This window comes from Bolinopsis microptera, chromosome 4 (genome assembly GCF_026151205.1).
Source record: "Bolinopsis microptera isolate Bmic1 chromosome 4, MBARI_Bmic_1.0, whole genome shotgun sequence".
In the NCBI taxonomy this organism is placed as follows: Eukaryota; Metazoa; Ctenophora; class Tentaculata; order Lobata; family Bolinopsidae; genus Bolinopsis; species Bolinopsis microptera.
In genome coordinates, this window is record NC_087075.1 from 10348687 (window position 1) to 10361751 (window position 13065).

At 40.9% G+C, this 13065-nt stretch overlaps 3 protein-coding genes across 3 annotated transcripts; 2 read left to right on the plus strand and 1 right to left on the minus strand.

Annotated features, from left to right (window-relative positions):
• Nucleotides 1-551: 551 nt before the first annotated feature.
• LOC134814130 (uncharacterized) lies at nt 552-3292 on the minus strand. The gene is made up of 7 exons (XM_063822165.1): nt 3212-3292; nt 2784-3015; nt 1988-2667; nt 1705-1844; nt 1426-1582; nt 1048-1191; nt 552-876 (listed from the first exon to the last, which is right to left on the minus strand). The coding sequence occupies exons 2-7, from the start codon at nt 2975-2977 to the stop codon at nt 563-565; spliced, it is 1629 nt and encodes a 542-aa protein (XP_063678235.1). The 5' UTR covers nt 2978-3015; nt 3212-3292; the 3' UTR covers nt 552-562.
• Nucleotides 3293-7231: 3939 nt separating this feature from the next.
• LOC134814103 (uncharacterized) lies at nt 7232-10261 on the plus strand. Its single transcript, XM_063822127.1, has 7 exons — nt 7232-7312; nt 7509-7740; nt 7857-8536; nt 8680-8819; nt 8942-9098; nt 9333-9476; nt 9648-10261. The coding sequence occupies exons 2-7, from the start codon at nt 7547-7549 to the stop codon at nt 9959-9961; spliced, it is 1629 nt and encodes a 542-aa protein (XP_063678197.1). The 5' UTR covers nt 7232-7312; nt 7509-7546; the 3' UTR covers nt 9962-10261.
• A 345-nt stretch (nt 10262-10606) lies between these two features.
• On the plus strand, nt 10607-12182 carry LOC134814293 (uncharacterized). Its single transcript, XM_063822387.1, has 4 exons — nt 10607-10740; nt 10863-11019; nt 11254-11397; nt 11569-12182. Exons 1-4 carry the CDS (start codon nt 10627-10629, stop codon nt 11880-11882), a joined length of 729 nt encoding a protein of 242 aa, XP_063678457.1. The 5' UTR covers nt 10607-10626; the 3' UTR covers nt 11883-12182.
• The last annotated feature ends 883 nt before the right edge of the window (nt 12183-13065 follow it).

Sequence of the window (13065 nt, forward strand, 5' to 3'; positions counted from 1 at the left end):
GCAGTAAAGGAATATTGAGATCGCGTCAAGAGATATAAGCTAATGAAAATGTAGCTATTTATCTACCTATTAGTTTGTAGTAATGTATGTGCTGATTTGGCTGCAAAAAATATCTATTCTGCACAGTTGTCACGTGGTGTAAAAGAGAGCCTCTGATTGGTCATTAAGGCAGTGTCACGTGATTTATATTGCTGCAAAATATCTATTCTACACAGTTGTCACGTGGTGTAAAAGAGAACCTCTGATTGGTCATTAAGGCAGTGTCACGTGATTTATATTCGTTTTTGTGAATCTGGTTGGCTAGTTGGCGTTGTCACGTGATCACAGGTAGTCGACCACAGGTGGTCGAACTACAGATTACCATTTATGGTATAACAAGGGAACATTGCCTTCTAATATGGAGTAGGGTTTCTATCGAGTCACGTGATCAAGGTTAAGACCAATCAGCGTAAAATATCAAAGGATGTAAACATCAGTTTTACACAAAGACAAAAATTGAATGAAACTACAGCTTCCAATTACAAATTTACATATACTGTATACAAAACCGATGTGAGATACATCAAATGTCTAAAAAAGTGGTACTGATGCCGTCATCAAGTATCTTCCTTTTACAGTAAAAGTAGCTCAAGCCCTTTCTTTCCATTCGATAGCTCAACATGGTGTTGTTCTTGACTATGAAGCCTCTGTTTGTTGAGCTGACACTTTGCTTCGTTTGCAGAACTGAACGGAAATGCTCTATAGTGACCTGAGCTGCCTTGTTGATGCCTTTTGTCGAACACTTCTCTTTCTGTTTGGCATCAGGTTCGAAACAGAAATAGGTTTTAGCCGAAAGTCCAACAAAGCCACCTCCGCTCCACTCTACTTTGAATAACCCTGAAAGTAAACGACAATTATACTACCGACGCGACACCAACCGCAGAGAATATTGAGATACATTTTGTATACAATAATGAATAACCCTCGCGAAACTTTCAAGATAAAATCAAAGTGACATTAAACTTGTCAAAATAATAATAAAGTTAAACAACACAGCAGACCACTCACCTGGCGTCCTCCTATCGTAAGCCGCGTGTTCTTCGGTATCTGTACGAGGAAACCACTGCAACTTTATCTGAGCCCAATCTTGCCTGAGCTCAGGTTTTATGAGCTCATCCAGCGTGTCAGCTGCAAGTGCCATGTACAGCGAGTCTGAAAATTCGAAAACGATCAGTACGAAGATGGAAGAATTTATTGTATTTACAGCAAAATGGAACGTGCGTGCGCGCGCATTACACGACTTTAGCGCGAAGAATACTACAAAAAATAATTTTGCGTCAGCGCACAAAATGAACAGAAGACCGTATTTCAGGTTTTAGCCAATGTCACAGTTTTGATCGTTTTGTACGGAATGTATCGATTAGATTATAGATTATTTGAACTTACCCGTATCCATCTCACAAAGAGAGAAGTACGGTCGAGGGATGTAACTCACGAGCACATCAAAGTAAAAAGAGAGCATTCTTAACTTTGCATAGGAGTAAACGAAAAAACCAATCTGGATAGGAAGATTGTGACGTATACTCTTCTTTCTCGATGTTACCTATAGAAGACACTATTAGGACTACATTCATATGAAATCGATGAAATCAACCATGAGGATTCAAACTGCAGATCACAGTAAATGTAGGCAACAATAATTACGGTAAGACAAATTAAAATTACCTCGTAGCAGTTATCTGAAAGCTCATCCAAGGCGGAGAAGCGGGGGCCGTTAATGAGATCTGCGGCAGTCTCCTGATCCACTACGTCCACCTTGACGTGCTTGCTCTTGTTCATTATCGTATATCCATAGAAGCTGTTCCCTGAGATAAACGATATTTGAACACTTGGAATCTAAAAGCAGGTGCTCGAATGTAAACGTGATCATAAGTTTGATCAGGCAGTAAAGGAATATTGAGATCGCGTCAAGAGACATAAGCTAATGAAAATGTAGCTATTTATCTACCTATTAGTTTACTGGTCTCAGCTACAACTCTCAAGGCCGGATCTTGATCACCAGCCCTCCTGTCTTCCGATACGTTGTCAGCAAAGGATTTGAAGCACCTGCTGGGTGCGAATTCTATGACTTGATGGATATCCGTCACCTCAAGCCCATGCTGAACGTACCAAATCAATAACGGCGTGATTATCAGAATCTTCTCGGCAAACATTGACCCGATTAAATATCGAGTCGGCTTGAAAGATTTCCCCGTTGAACGGAGGAATTCAGTCATATGTTCACCGATATCATCTGCCGTCACGGTGGTATTTTTAAAGATAGGAGGCATTTCTGCATAGTGAGCCTTGAGGTGATCAGGAACCCTCAAGTCACATTGAACCGCACCAAATAGGTGTCCGTTCAAGATTTCTTCGAGTATCCTGTCTTTAGTCATTCTATACAGGTGTTCAGTGGTATAGACGTAGCGGTTGTGAATATCATGCCCTTTCTTGTATTGAGTCCACGAGCATTCCCACATTTCCACCAGGGTATAACCCAGCTTCCTGATGTAATCACTAATCTCTTTCGTCTTTTTGAATTTTTCATTCAAAGTTCTGCCGCTGACTTTGACGTCGCGATTATCTTTCTTGCAGGAAGGGCAGCCATGGAAATAGCACCCTTGAAACTGGTAAACTGTGTTCGTCTCCCTAGAATCAAAACAAATTAAGATACGTTGTTTTTTCCGCGTTATCACCAAAACTATTTGAATATAACATTAATTCATATGTAGTTCACTAATGGAAATAGGAAACATAAAACATACCTGTGGTAACCATCGACAGCGAGTCTCCTGGCGCCGATTCTGTACTCCCCTGTGTTTCTGACATGTTGTATTGAGATGTTTTCCCGATGCTCAACATCAGCCAACCATTCCGTTGCCACCATAGAGATCGGGCTAGGATATTCTTTGCGGAAGTTGTCAGCCGCCCTTCTTCGAATGTATAGCCCGGAGGCCATCTCTTGAGCTGTACACCATAAATAAAGGGCGTTGGCATCTGTAATTGAGTAATTGGTAAGAAATGTGATGTGATTGAGAGCGTTACATAACTTTTACGGAAGCAAGAACGATATTGACTGCTTACTGAAATAAGCAGCAAATCGAATGGAAATTGTTGTTGATATACAACAGAGTTACAAAAACACTATTGGTCATTCAGTTGATTTGTTGAATGTGATAAACATTTAATTTACCAAGCCCCAGGATTTTCCTTGTGACAGGATTATGTGCATCGTGTCCAACTGTGGTCACACCAGCCTCTTGAAAACGGTCAAAGATTAAAGCTGGTCCACCAACCTGTAAAATAGATTACAGACCTTTAAAATAGAAGACAGACCCTTTCGGAAACTTGGGTTATTGTGTATCTGTAAGACGTGATTATTTAAAAGATTTTTGATAGTATTGTGTAATAAGGCAGTATTGTGTAATAAGGCAGTATTGTGTAATAAGGCAGTGGAAGTGGAACATCCAGTTCTGGTCTGTGGTTAGGGAAAGTTAGAGAAAGAGAATACAATGGAGATTGTGGGTTGGACCTCACCTGGACGGACGAGAAATATGTCACTCTGGAGGAGAGACAATGGTTCTAGGAGAACTCAGACGTAAACCCTTTGTGTAGATAGAGAGTCAAAGATAGATGTGAGCTCTAACAAACTATGGATTCAGAGGTCATCAGACAGGAAGCTTTGGATAAAAGATGAATAGTCGTAACACCTGGATTCGGGACAATGAAGCTTTAGTGGGAGATAAGACCAGCTGCAAAAGGTGTGAGCAGGGGCACGTGAGTCTGGTTAGAGAGGTCGGGTGAAAAACCACGGACGCGGCAGTATTTATATCTGGGGGCTGGACCTGGCAAGAAAGAGATAGAGTTTGCCCGATTCGAGGGCCATTCGTGTAGGTTACTTTGGAGCCAGGACCTGTTACGTCAGGGTCACTTGCTTCAGATTCGTAGATTATTTGTAGTAATTTAGGTTACGAACAACAAAAACGAAAGTAATAATGATGGTAAAAAAGGGTAAGAAACAAAATGATTAACAATCCAATTACTACAAAATACACTTCCTAATTACTCTGACTTATGACGCCCTACATCTAAGTTGTAAAACACACGTCCTTACTCTACCTTTACCTATCACGGTTAACCATCGTTAACCGTCTCTAACGGAGTCTTACCCTTAAACTACACTTACATAACACTTTCAGTCCTCACTAACTACAGACCACGATAATGCTCTCTCCGGGACCCTGACGTAACAGGTCCTGGCTCCAAAGTAACCTACACGAATGGCCCTCGAATCGGGCAAACTCTATCTCTTTCTTGCCAGGTCCAGCCCCCAGATATAAATACTGCCGCGTCCGTGGTTTTTCACCCGACCTCTCTAACCAGACTCACGTGCCCCTGCTCACACCTTTTGCAGCTGGTCTTATCTCCCACTAAAGCTTCATTGTCCCGAATCCAGGTGTTACGACTATTCATCTTTTATCCAAAGCTTCCTGTCTGATGACCTCTGAATCCATAGTTTGTTAGAGCTCACATCTATCTTTGACTCTCTATCTACACAAAGGGTTTACGTCTGAGTTCTCCTAGAACCATTGTCTCTCCTCCAGAGTGACATATTTCTCGTCCGTCCAGGTGAGGTCCAACCCACAATCTCCATTGTATTCTCTTTCTCTAACTTTCCCTAACCACAGACCAGAACTGGATGTTCCACTTCCACTGCCTTATTACACAATACTGCCTTATTACACAATACTGCCTTATTACACAATACTATCAAAAATCTTTTAAATAATCACGTCTTACACAACTTTACAAAATATATTCTTTTTTAGAACCTTACTATAACAGTATAATAATTTAATAGAAACTCTTGTACTACAGACTCTATTCCATGCCTGCTCCTAATCACTCAATATTCACAGCTTACACAACTTTACAAAATCTGAGCTTTTTTAGAACTTTACTATAATAGTACATATAATAACTTTATAGAAAATCTCGTACTACAGACTATCGTTCCAAGACTATCTTTAACTCACTTTTCAAAATTCTTACTCTACCAAACTCATTACTCTGTCCCAGAACCAAATAAAATTGTTCCTTTTTGAACCCCATGACGGGCCATCTATTCACTGTTCATCTTCATATTATGTTCTATTGTCTATATAAGTATAATGCTTGACTCACTTACTTCACTCCGTCTTAATTATGTCTGACTCTGTACAACACTACAACATGGCGAAATCAGTTCTTCTGACGATCCTCCTGCTCCTCCTCCTCGTGTCACTTTGTACTTTATTTTGGGTATTTTTCCCCACTCCACTTGTTGCCCCGACAGCTCCGACTCCGAACCCCAGTCTTCCTATCCAAAATGATATGGTGAGCAGCTCCTTTCCGGATGATTAGATTCGCTCCTTATGTATTGATCAGCTTTTCTCCACCGCCCCTGGGGGATGATAATCCCCCATAGTTATTCAATCCAGTCTAAGTTTACTTTATAAATTCATTACTCTTCCACATCTATCAAATCTTTTCGTTTTTAGGTTGGAAGAATAGCGTAAAACCTTTTGGATTCAACTGCTACTACTAGAATGTATTTACAACCTGGTAAGTCTCCAAGTCTCCAGGTCTCCTCCCAACATCGTTCTATTGTTTCTTTTACTGTGTATCTCTCTTGTTCCACTGGTGTTCCTCTTAATTATCAACCTTTCTGCGTCTCTCTCTTCTTCTCACACCATGTCTCTGTTTCTGTAAGGCAGTATTGTGTAATAAGGCAGTGGAAGTGGAACATCCAGTTCTGGTCTGTGGTTAGGGAAAGTTAGAGAAAGAGAATACAATGGAGATTGTGGGTTGGACCTCACCTGGACGGACGAGAAATATGTCACTCTGGAGGAGAGACAATGGTTCTAGGAGAACTCAGACGTAAACCCTTTGTGTAGATAGAGAGTCAAAGATAGATGTGAGCTCTAACAAACTATGGATTCAGAGGTCATCAGACAGGAAGCTTTGGATAAAAGATGAATAGTCGTAACACCTGGATTCGGGACAATGAAGCTTTAGTGGGAGATAAGACCAGCTGCAAAAGGTGTGAGCAGGGGCACGTGAGTCTGGTTAGAGAGGTCGGGTGAAAAACCACGGACGCGGCAGTATTTATATCTGGGGGCTGGACCTGGCAAGAAAGAGATAGAGTTTGCCCGATTCGAGGGCCATTCGTGTAGGTTACTTTGGAGCCAGGACCTGTTACGTCAGGGTCCCGGAGAGAGCATTATCGTGGTCTGTAGTTAGTGAGGACTGAAAGTGTTATGTAAGTGTAGTTTAAGGGTAAGACTCCGTTAGAGACGGTTAACGATGGTTAACCGTGATAGGTAAAGGTAGAGTAAGGACGTGTGTTTTACAACTTAGATGTAGGGCGTCATAAGTCAGAGTAATTAGGAAGTGTATTTTGTAGTAATTGGATTGTTAATCATTTTGTTTCTTACCCTTTTTTACCATCATTATTACTTTCGTTTTTGTTGTTCGTAACCTAAATTACTACAAATAATCTACGAATCTGAAGCAAGTGACCCTGACGTAACAGGTCCTGGCTCCAAAGTAACCTACACGAATGGCCCTCGAATCGGGCAAACTCTATCTCTTTCTTGCCAGGTCCAGCCCCCAGATATAAATACTGCCGCGTCCGTGGTTTTTCACCCGACCTCTCTAACCAGACTCACGTGCCCCTGCTCACACCTTTTGCAGCTGGTCTTATCTCCCACTAAAGCTTCATTGTCCCGAATCCAGGTGTTACGACTATTCATCTTTTATCCAAAGCTTCCTGTCTGATGACCTCTGAATCCATAGTTTGTTAGAGCTCACATCTATCTTTGACTCTCTATCTACACAAAGGGTTTACGTCTGAGTTCTCCTAGAACCATTGTCTCTCCTCCAGAGTGACATATTTCTCGTCCGTCCAGGTGAGGTCCAACCCACAATCTCCATTGTATTCTCTTTCTCTAACTTTCCCTAACCACAGACCAGAACTGGATGTTCCACTTCCACTGCCTTATTACACAATACTGCCTTATTACACAATACTGCCTTATTACACAATACTATCAAAAATCTTTTAAATAATCACGTCTTACAGATACACAATAACCCAAGTTTCCGAAAGGGTCTGTCTTCTATTTTAAAGGTCTGTAATCTATTTTACAGGTTGGTGGACCAGCTTTAATCTTTGACCGTTTTCAAGAGGCTGGTGTGACCACAGTTGGACACGATGCACATAATCCTGTCACAAGGAAAATCCTGGGGCTTGGTAAATTAAATGTTTATCACATTCAACAAATCAACTGAATGACCAATAGTGTTTTTGTAACTCTGTTGTATATCAACAACAATTTCCATTCGATTTGCTGCTTATTTCAGTAAGCAGTCAATATCGTTCTTGCTTCCGTAAAAGTTATGTAACGCTCTCAATCACATCACATTTCTTACCAATTACTCAATTACAGATGCCAACGCCCTTTATTTATGGTGTACAGCTCAAGAGATGGCCTCCGGGCTATACATTCGAAGAAGGGCGGCTGACAACTTCCGCAAAGAATATCCTAGCCCGATCTCTATGGTGGCAACGGAATGGTTGGCTGATGTTGAGCATCGGGAAAACATCTCAATACAACATGTCAGAAACACAGGGGAGTACAGAATCGGCGCCAGGAGACTCGCTGTCGATGGTTACCACAGGTATGTTTTATGTTTCCTATTTCCATTAGTGAACTACATATGAATTAATGTTATATTCAAATAGTTTTGGTGATAACGCGGAAAAAACAACGTATCTTAATTTGTTTTGATTCTAGGGAGACGAACACAGTTTACCAGTTTCAAGGGTGCTATTTCCATGGCTGCCCTTCCTGCAAGAAAGATAATCGCGACGTCAAAGTCAGCGGCAGAACTTTGAATGAAAAATTCAAAAAGACGAAAGAGATTAGTGATTACATCAGGAAGCTGGGTTATACCCTGGTGGAAATGTGGGAATGCTCGTGGACTCAATACAAGAAAGGGCATGATATTCACAACCGCTACGTCTATACCACTGAACACCTGTATAGAATGACTAAAGACAGGATACTCGAAGAAATCTTGAACGGACACCTATTTGGTGCGGTTCAATGTGACTTGAGGGTTCCTGATCACCTCAAGGCTCACTATGCAGAAATGCCTCCTATCTTTAAAAATACCACCGTGACGGCAGATGATATCGGTGAACATATGACTGAATTCCTCCGTTCAACGGGGAAATCTTTCAAGCCGACTCGATATTTAATCGGGTCAATGTTTGCCGAGAAGATTCTGATAATCACGCCGTTATTGATTTGGTACGTTCAGCATGGGCTTGAGGTGACGGATATCCATCAAGTCATAGAATTCGCACCCAGCAGGTGCTTCAAATCCTTTGCTGACAACGTATCGGAAGACAGGAGGGCTGGTGATCAAGATCCGGCCTTGAGAGTTGTAGCTGAGACCAGTAAACTAATAGGTAGATAAATAGCTACATTTTCATTAGCTTATGTCTCTTGACGCGATCTCAATATTCCTTTACTGCCTGATCAAACTTATGATCACGTTTACATTCGAGCACCTGCTTTTAGATTCCAAGTGTTCAAATATCGTTTATCTCAGGGAACAGCTTCTATGGATATACGATAATGAACAAGAGCAAGCACGTCAAGGTGGACGTAGTGGATCAGGAGACTGCCGCAGATCTCATTAACGGCCCCCGCTTCTCCGCCTTGGATGAGCTTTCAGATAACTGCTACGAGGTAATTTTAATTTGTCTTACCGTAATTATTGTTGCCTACATTTACTGTGATCTGCAGTTTGAATCCTCATGGTTGATTTCATCGATTTCATATGAATGTAGTCCTAATAGTGTCTTCTATAGGTAACATCGAGAAAGAAGAGTATACGTCACAATCTTCCTATCCAGATTGGTTTTTTCGTTTACTCCTATGCAAAGTTAAGAATGCTCTCTTTTTACTTTGATGTGCTCGTGAGTTACATCCCTCGACCGTACTTCTCTCTTTGTGAGATGGATACGGGTAAGTTCAAATAATCTATAATCTAATCGATACATTCCGTACAAAACGATCAAAACTGTGACATTGGCTAAAACCTGAAATACGGTCTTCTGTTCATTTTGTGCGCTGACGCAAAATTATTTTTTGTAGTATTCTTCGCGCTAAAGTCGTGTAATGCGCGCGCACGCACGTTCCATTTTGCTGTAAATACAATAAATTCTTCCATCTTCGTACTGATCGTTTTCGAATTTTCAGACTCGCTGTACATGGCACTTGCAGCTGACACGCTGGATGAGCTCATAAAACCTGAGCTCAGGCAAGATTGGGCTCAGATAAAGTTGCAGTGGTTTCCTCGTACAGATACCGAAGAACACGCGGCTTACGATAGGAGGACGCCAGGTGAGTGGTCTGCTGTGTTGTTTAACTTTATTATTATTTTGACAAGTTTAATGTCACTTTGATTTTATCTTGAAAGTTTCGCGAGGGTTATTCATTATTGTATACAAAATGTATCTCAATATTCTCTGCGGTTGGTGTCGCGTCGGTAGTATAATTGTCGTTTACTTTCAGGGTTATTCAAAGTAGAGTGGAGCGGAGGTGGCTTTGTTGGACTTTCGGCTAAAACCTATTTCTGTTTCGAACCTGATGCCAAACAGAAAGAGAAGTGTTCGACAAAAGGCATCAACAAGGCAGCTCAGGTCACTATAGAGCATTTCCGTTCAGTTCTGCAAACGAAGCAAAGTGTCAGCTCAACAAACAGAGGCTTCATAGTCAAGAACAACACCATGTTGAGCTATCGAATGGAAAGAAAGGGCTTGAGCTACTTTTACTGTAAAAGGAAGATACTTGATGACGGCATCAGTACCACTTTTTTAGACATTTGATGTATCTCACATCGGTTTTGTATACAGTATATGTAAATTTGTAATTGGAAGCTGTAGTTTCATTCTATTTTTGTCTTTGTGTAAAACTGATGTTTACATCCTTTGATATTTTACGCTGATTGGTCTTAACCTTGATCACGTGACTCGATAGAAACCCTACTCCATATTAGAAGGCAATGTTCCCTTGTTATACCATAAATGGTAATCTGTAGTTCGACCACCTGTGGTCGACTACCTGTGATCACGTGACAACGCCAACTAGCCAACCAGATTCACAAAAACGAATATAAATCACGTGACACTGCCTTAATGACCAATCAGAGGTTCTCTTTTACACCACGTGACAACTGTGTAGAATAGATATTTTGCAGCAATATAAATCACGTGACACTGCCTTAATGACCAATCAGAGGCTCTCTTTTACACCACGTGACAACTGTGCAGAATAGATATTTTTTGCAGCCAAATCAGCACATACATTACTACAAACTAATAGGTAGATAAATAGCTACATTTTCATTAGCTTATATCTCTTGACGCGATCTCAATATTCCTTTACTGCCTGATCAAACTTATGATCACGTTTACATTCGAGCACCTGCTTTTAGATTCCAAGTGTTCAAATATCGTTTATCTCAGGGAACAGCTTCTATGGATATACGATAATGAACAAGAGCAAGCACGTCAAGGTGGACGTAGTGGATCAGGAGACTGCCGCAGATCTCATTAACGGCCCCCGCTTCTCCGCCTTGGATGAGCTTTCAGATAACTGCTACGAGGTAATTTTAATTTGTCTTACCGTAATTATTGTTGCCTACATTTACTGTGATCTGCAGTTTGAATCCTCATGGTTGATTTCATCGATTTCATATGAATGTAGTCCTAATAGTGTCTTCTATAGGTAACATCGAGAAAGAAGAGTATACGTCACAATCTTCCTATCCAGATTGGTTTTTTCGTTTACTCCTATGCAAAGTTAAGAATGCTCTCTTTTTACTTTGATGTGCTCGTGAGTTACATCCCTCGACCGTACTTCTCTCTTTGTGAGATGGATACGGGTAAGTTCAAATAATCTATAATCTAATCGATACATTCCGTACAAAACGATCAAAACTGTGACATTGGCTAAAACCTGAAATACGGTCTTCTGTTCATTTTGTGCGCTGACGCAAAATTATTTTTTGTAGTATTCTTCGCGCTAAAGTCGTGTAATGCGCGGGCACGCACGTTCCATTTTGCTGTAAATACAATAAATTCTTCCATCTTCGTACTGATCGTTTTCGAATTTTCAGACTCGCTGTACATGGCACTTGCAGCTGACACGCTGGATGAGCTCATAAAACCTGAGCTCAGGCAAGATTGGGCTCAGATAAAGTTGCAGTGGTTTCCTCGTACAGATACCGAAGAACACGCGGCTTACGATAGGAGGACGCCAGGTGAGTGGTCTGCTGTGTTGTTTAACTTTATTATTATTTTGACAAGTTTAATGTCACTTTGATTTTATCTTGAAAGTTTCGCGAGGGTTATTCATTATTGTATACAAAATGTATCTCAATATTCTCTGCGGTTGGTGTCGCGTCGGTAGTATAATTGTCGTTTACTTTCAGGGTTATTCAAAGTAGAGTGGAGCGGAGGTGGCTTTGTTGGACTTTCGGCTAAAACCTATTTCTGTTTCGAACCTGATGCCAAACAGAAAGAGAAGTGTTCGACAAAAGGCATCAACAAGGCAGCTCAGGTCACTATAGAGCATTTCCGTTCAGTTCTGCAAACGAAGCAAAGTGTCAGCTCAACAAACAGAGGCTTCATAGTCAAGAACAACACCATGTTGAGCTATCGAATGGAAAGAAAGGGCTTGAGCTACTTTTACTGTAAAAGGAAGATACTTGATGACGGCATCAGTACCACTTTTTTAGACATTTGATGTATCTCACATCGGTTTTGTATACAGTATATGTAAATTTGTAATTGGAAGCTGTAGTTTCATTCTATTTTTGTCTTTGTGTAAAACTGATGTTTACATCCTTTGATATTTTACGCTGATTGGTCTTAACCTTGATCACGTGACTCGATAGAAACCCTACTCCATATTAGAAGGCAATGTTCCCTTGTTATACCATAAATGGTAATCTGTAGTTCGACCACCTGTGGTCGACTACCTGTGATCACGTGACAACGCCAACTAGCCAACCAGATTCACAAAAACGAATATAAATCACGTGACACTGCCTTAATGACCAATCAGAGGTTCTCTTTTACACCACGTGACAACTGTGTAGAATAGATATTTTGCAGCAATATAAATCACGTGACACTGCCTTAATGACCAATCAGAGGCTCTCTTTTACACCACGTGACAACTGTGCAGAATAGATATTTTTTGCAGCCAAATCAGCACATACATTACTACTGTTACTCTCTTAGATGCAATATCTGTAAAGTATTGGATGAGAACTGATTTTAAGTAAGGATTTTAAATTAAGTTCAGGATTATAACAAAATTCTCCGATTTGCAGTTCGAATAATATGTGCTTGTGATGCATCCGGCATCAGCATAATCTCAGAGGAAACATCTCTCGCGTGCATATACTGTGTATCCATGGAGAGGTCTAATTCTAATTGGAACCATCAAGGGGAATGAAATTAAATCATTGGATGCCAGGAACTAGAAATAAATATACTGGAATACTGTGTATCCATGGAGAGGTCTTATTCTAATTGGAACCATCAAGGGGAATGAAATTAAATCATTGGATGCCAGGAACTAGAAATAAATATACTGGAATACTGTGTATCCATGGAGAGGTCTAATTCTAATTGGAACCGGCTCAGCCTGTCATGCCTTGTATCACGTGGTGACCCCCACGGTCGCTTCACTATAGTATGTATCGTCTTCGACGATACAGGGGGAGCCGCTACAGGGGGAGACGATACAGGGGGAGCCACTCATGTTCATAAACGAATAGAGATTAGGCGGAATGACAGGCTGAGCGCGGCTCAGTAAGTTAACTTGTCATTCCGCCATATCTTGTTTGTTATTATGAACAGACATGACAAGACTAGCTGTCGATTGCAAGGTCTTCAGTTGTAGCGCGATGCGTTACTGT

Coding starts and splice junctions, on each gene's coding strand:
- LOC134814130 (XM_063822165.1), bottom strand. CDS start 2,977: ATGGCCTCCGGGCTATACATTCGAAGAAGGGCGGCTGACAACTTCCGC. Junction 1,583..1,704: donor TTTCAGATAACTGCTACGAG/GTAATTTTAATT, acceptor TGTCTTCTATAG/GTAACATCGAGAAAGAAGAG. Junction 877..1,047: donor TTACGATAGGAGGACGCCAG/GTGAGTGGTCTG, acceptor GTTTACTTTCAG/GGTTATTCAAAGTAGAGTGG.
- LOC134814103 (XM_063822127.1), top strand. CDS start 7,547: ATGGCCTCCGGGCTATACATTCGAAGAAGGGCGGCTGACAACTTCCGC. Junction 7,741..7,856: donor GCTGTCGATGGTTACCACAG/GTATGTTTTATG, acceptor TTTTGATTCTAG/GGAGACGAACACAGTTTACC. Junction 9,099..9,332: donor TCTTTGTGAGATGGATACGG/GTAAGTTCAAAT, acceptor TCGAATTTTCAG/ACTCGCTGTACATGGCACTT.
- LOC134814293 (XM_063822387.1), top strand. CDS start 10,627: ATGAACAAGAGCAAGCACGTCAAGGTGGACGTAGTGGATCAGGAGACT. Junction 10,741..10,862: donor TTTCAGATAACTGCTACGAG/GTAATTTTAATT, acceptor TGTCTTCTATAG/GTAACATCGAGAAAGAAGAG. Junction 11,398..11,568: donor TTACGATAGGAGGACGCCAG/GTGAGTGGTCTG, acceptor GTTTACTTTCAG/GGTTATTCAAAGTAGAGTGG.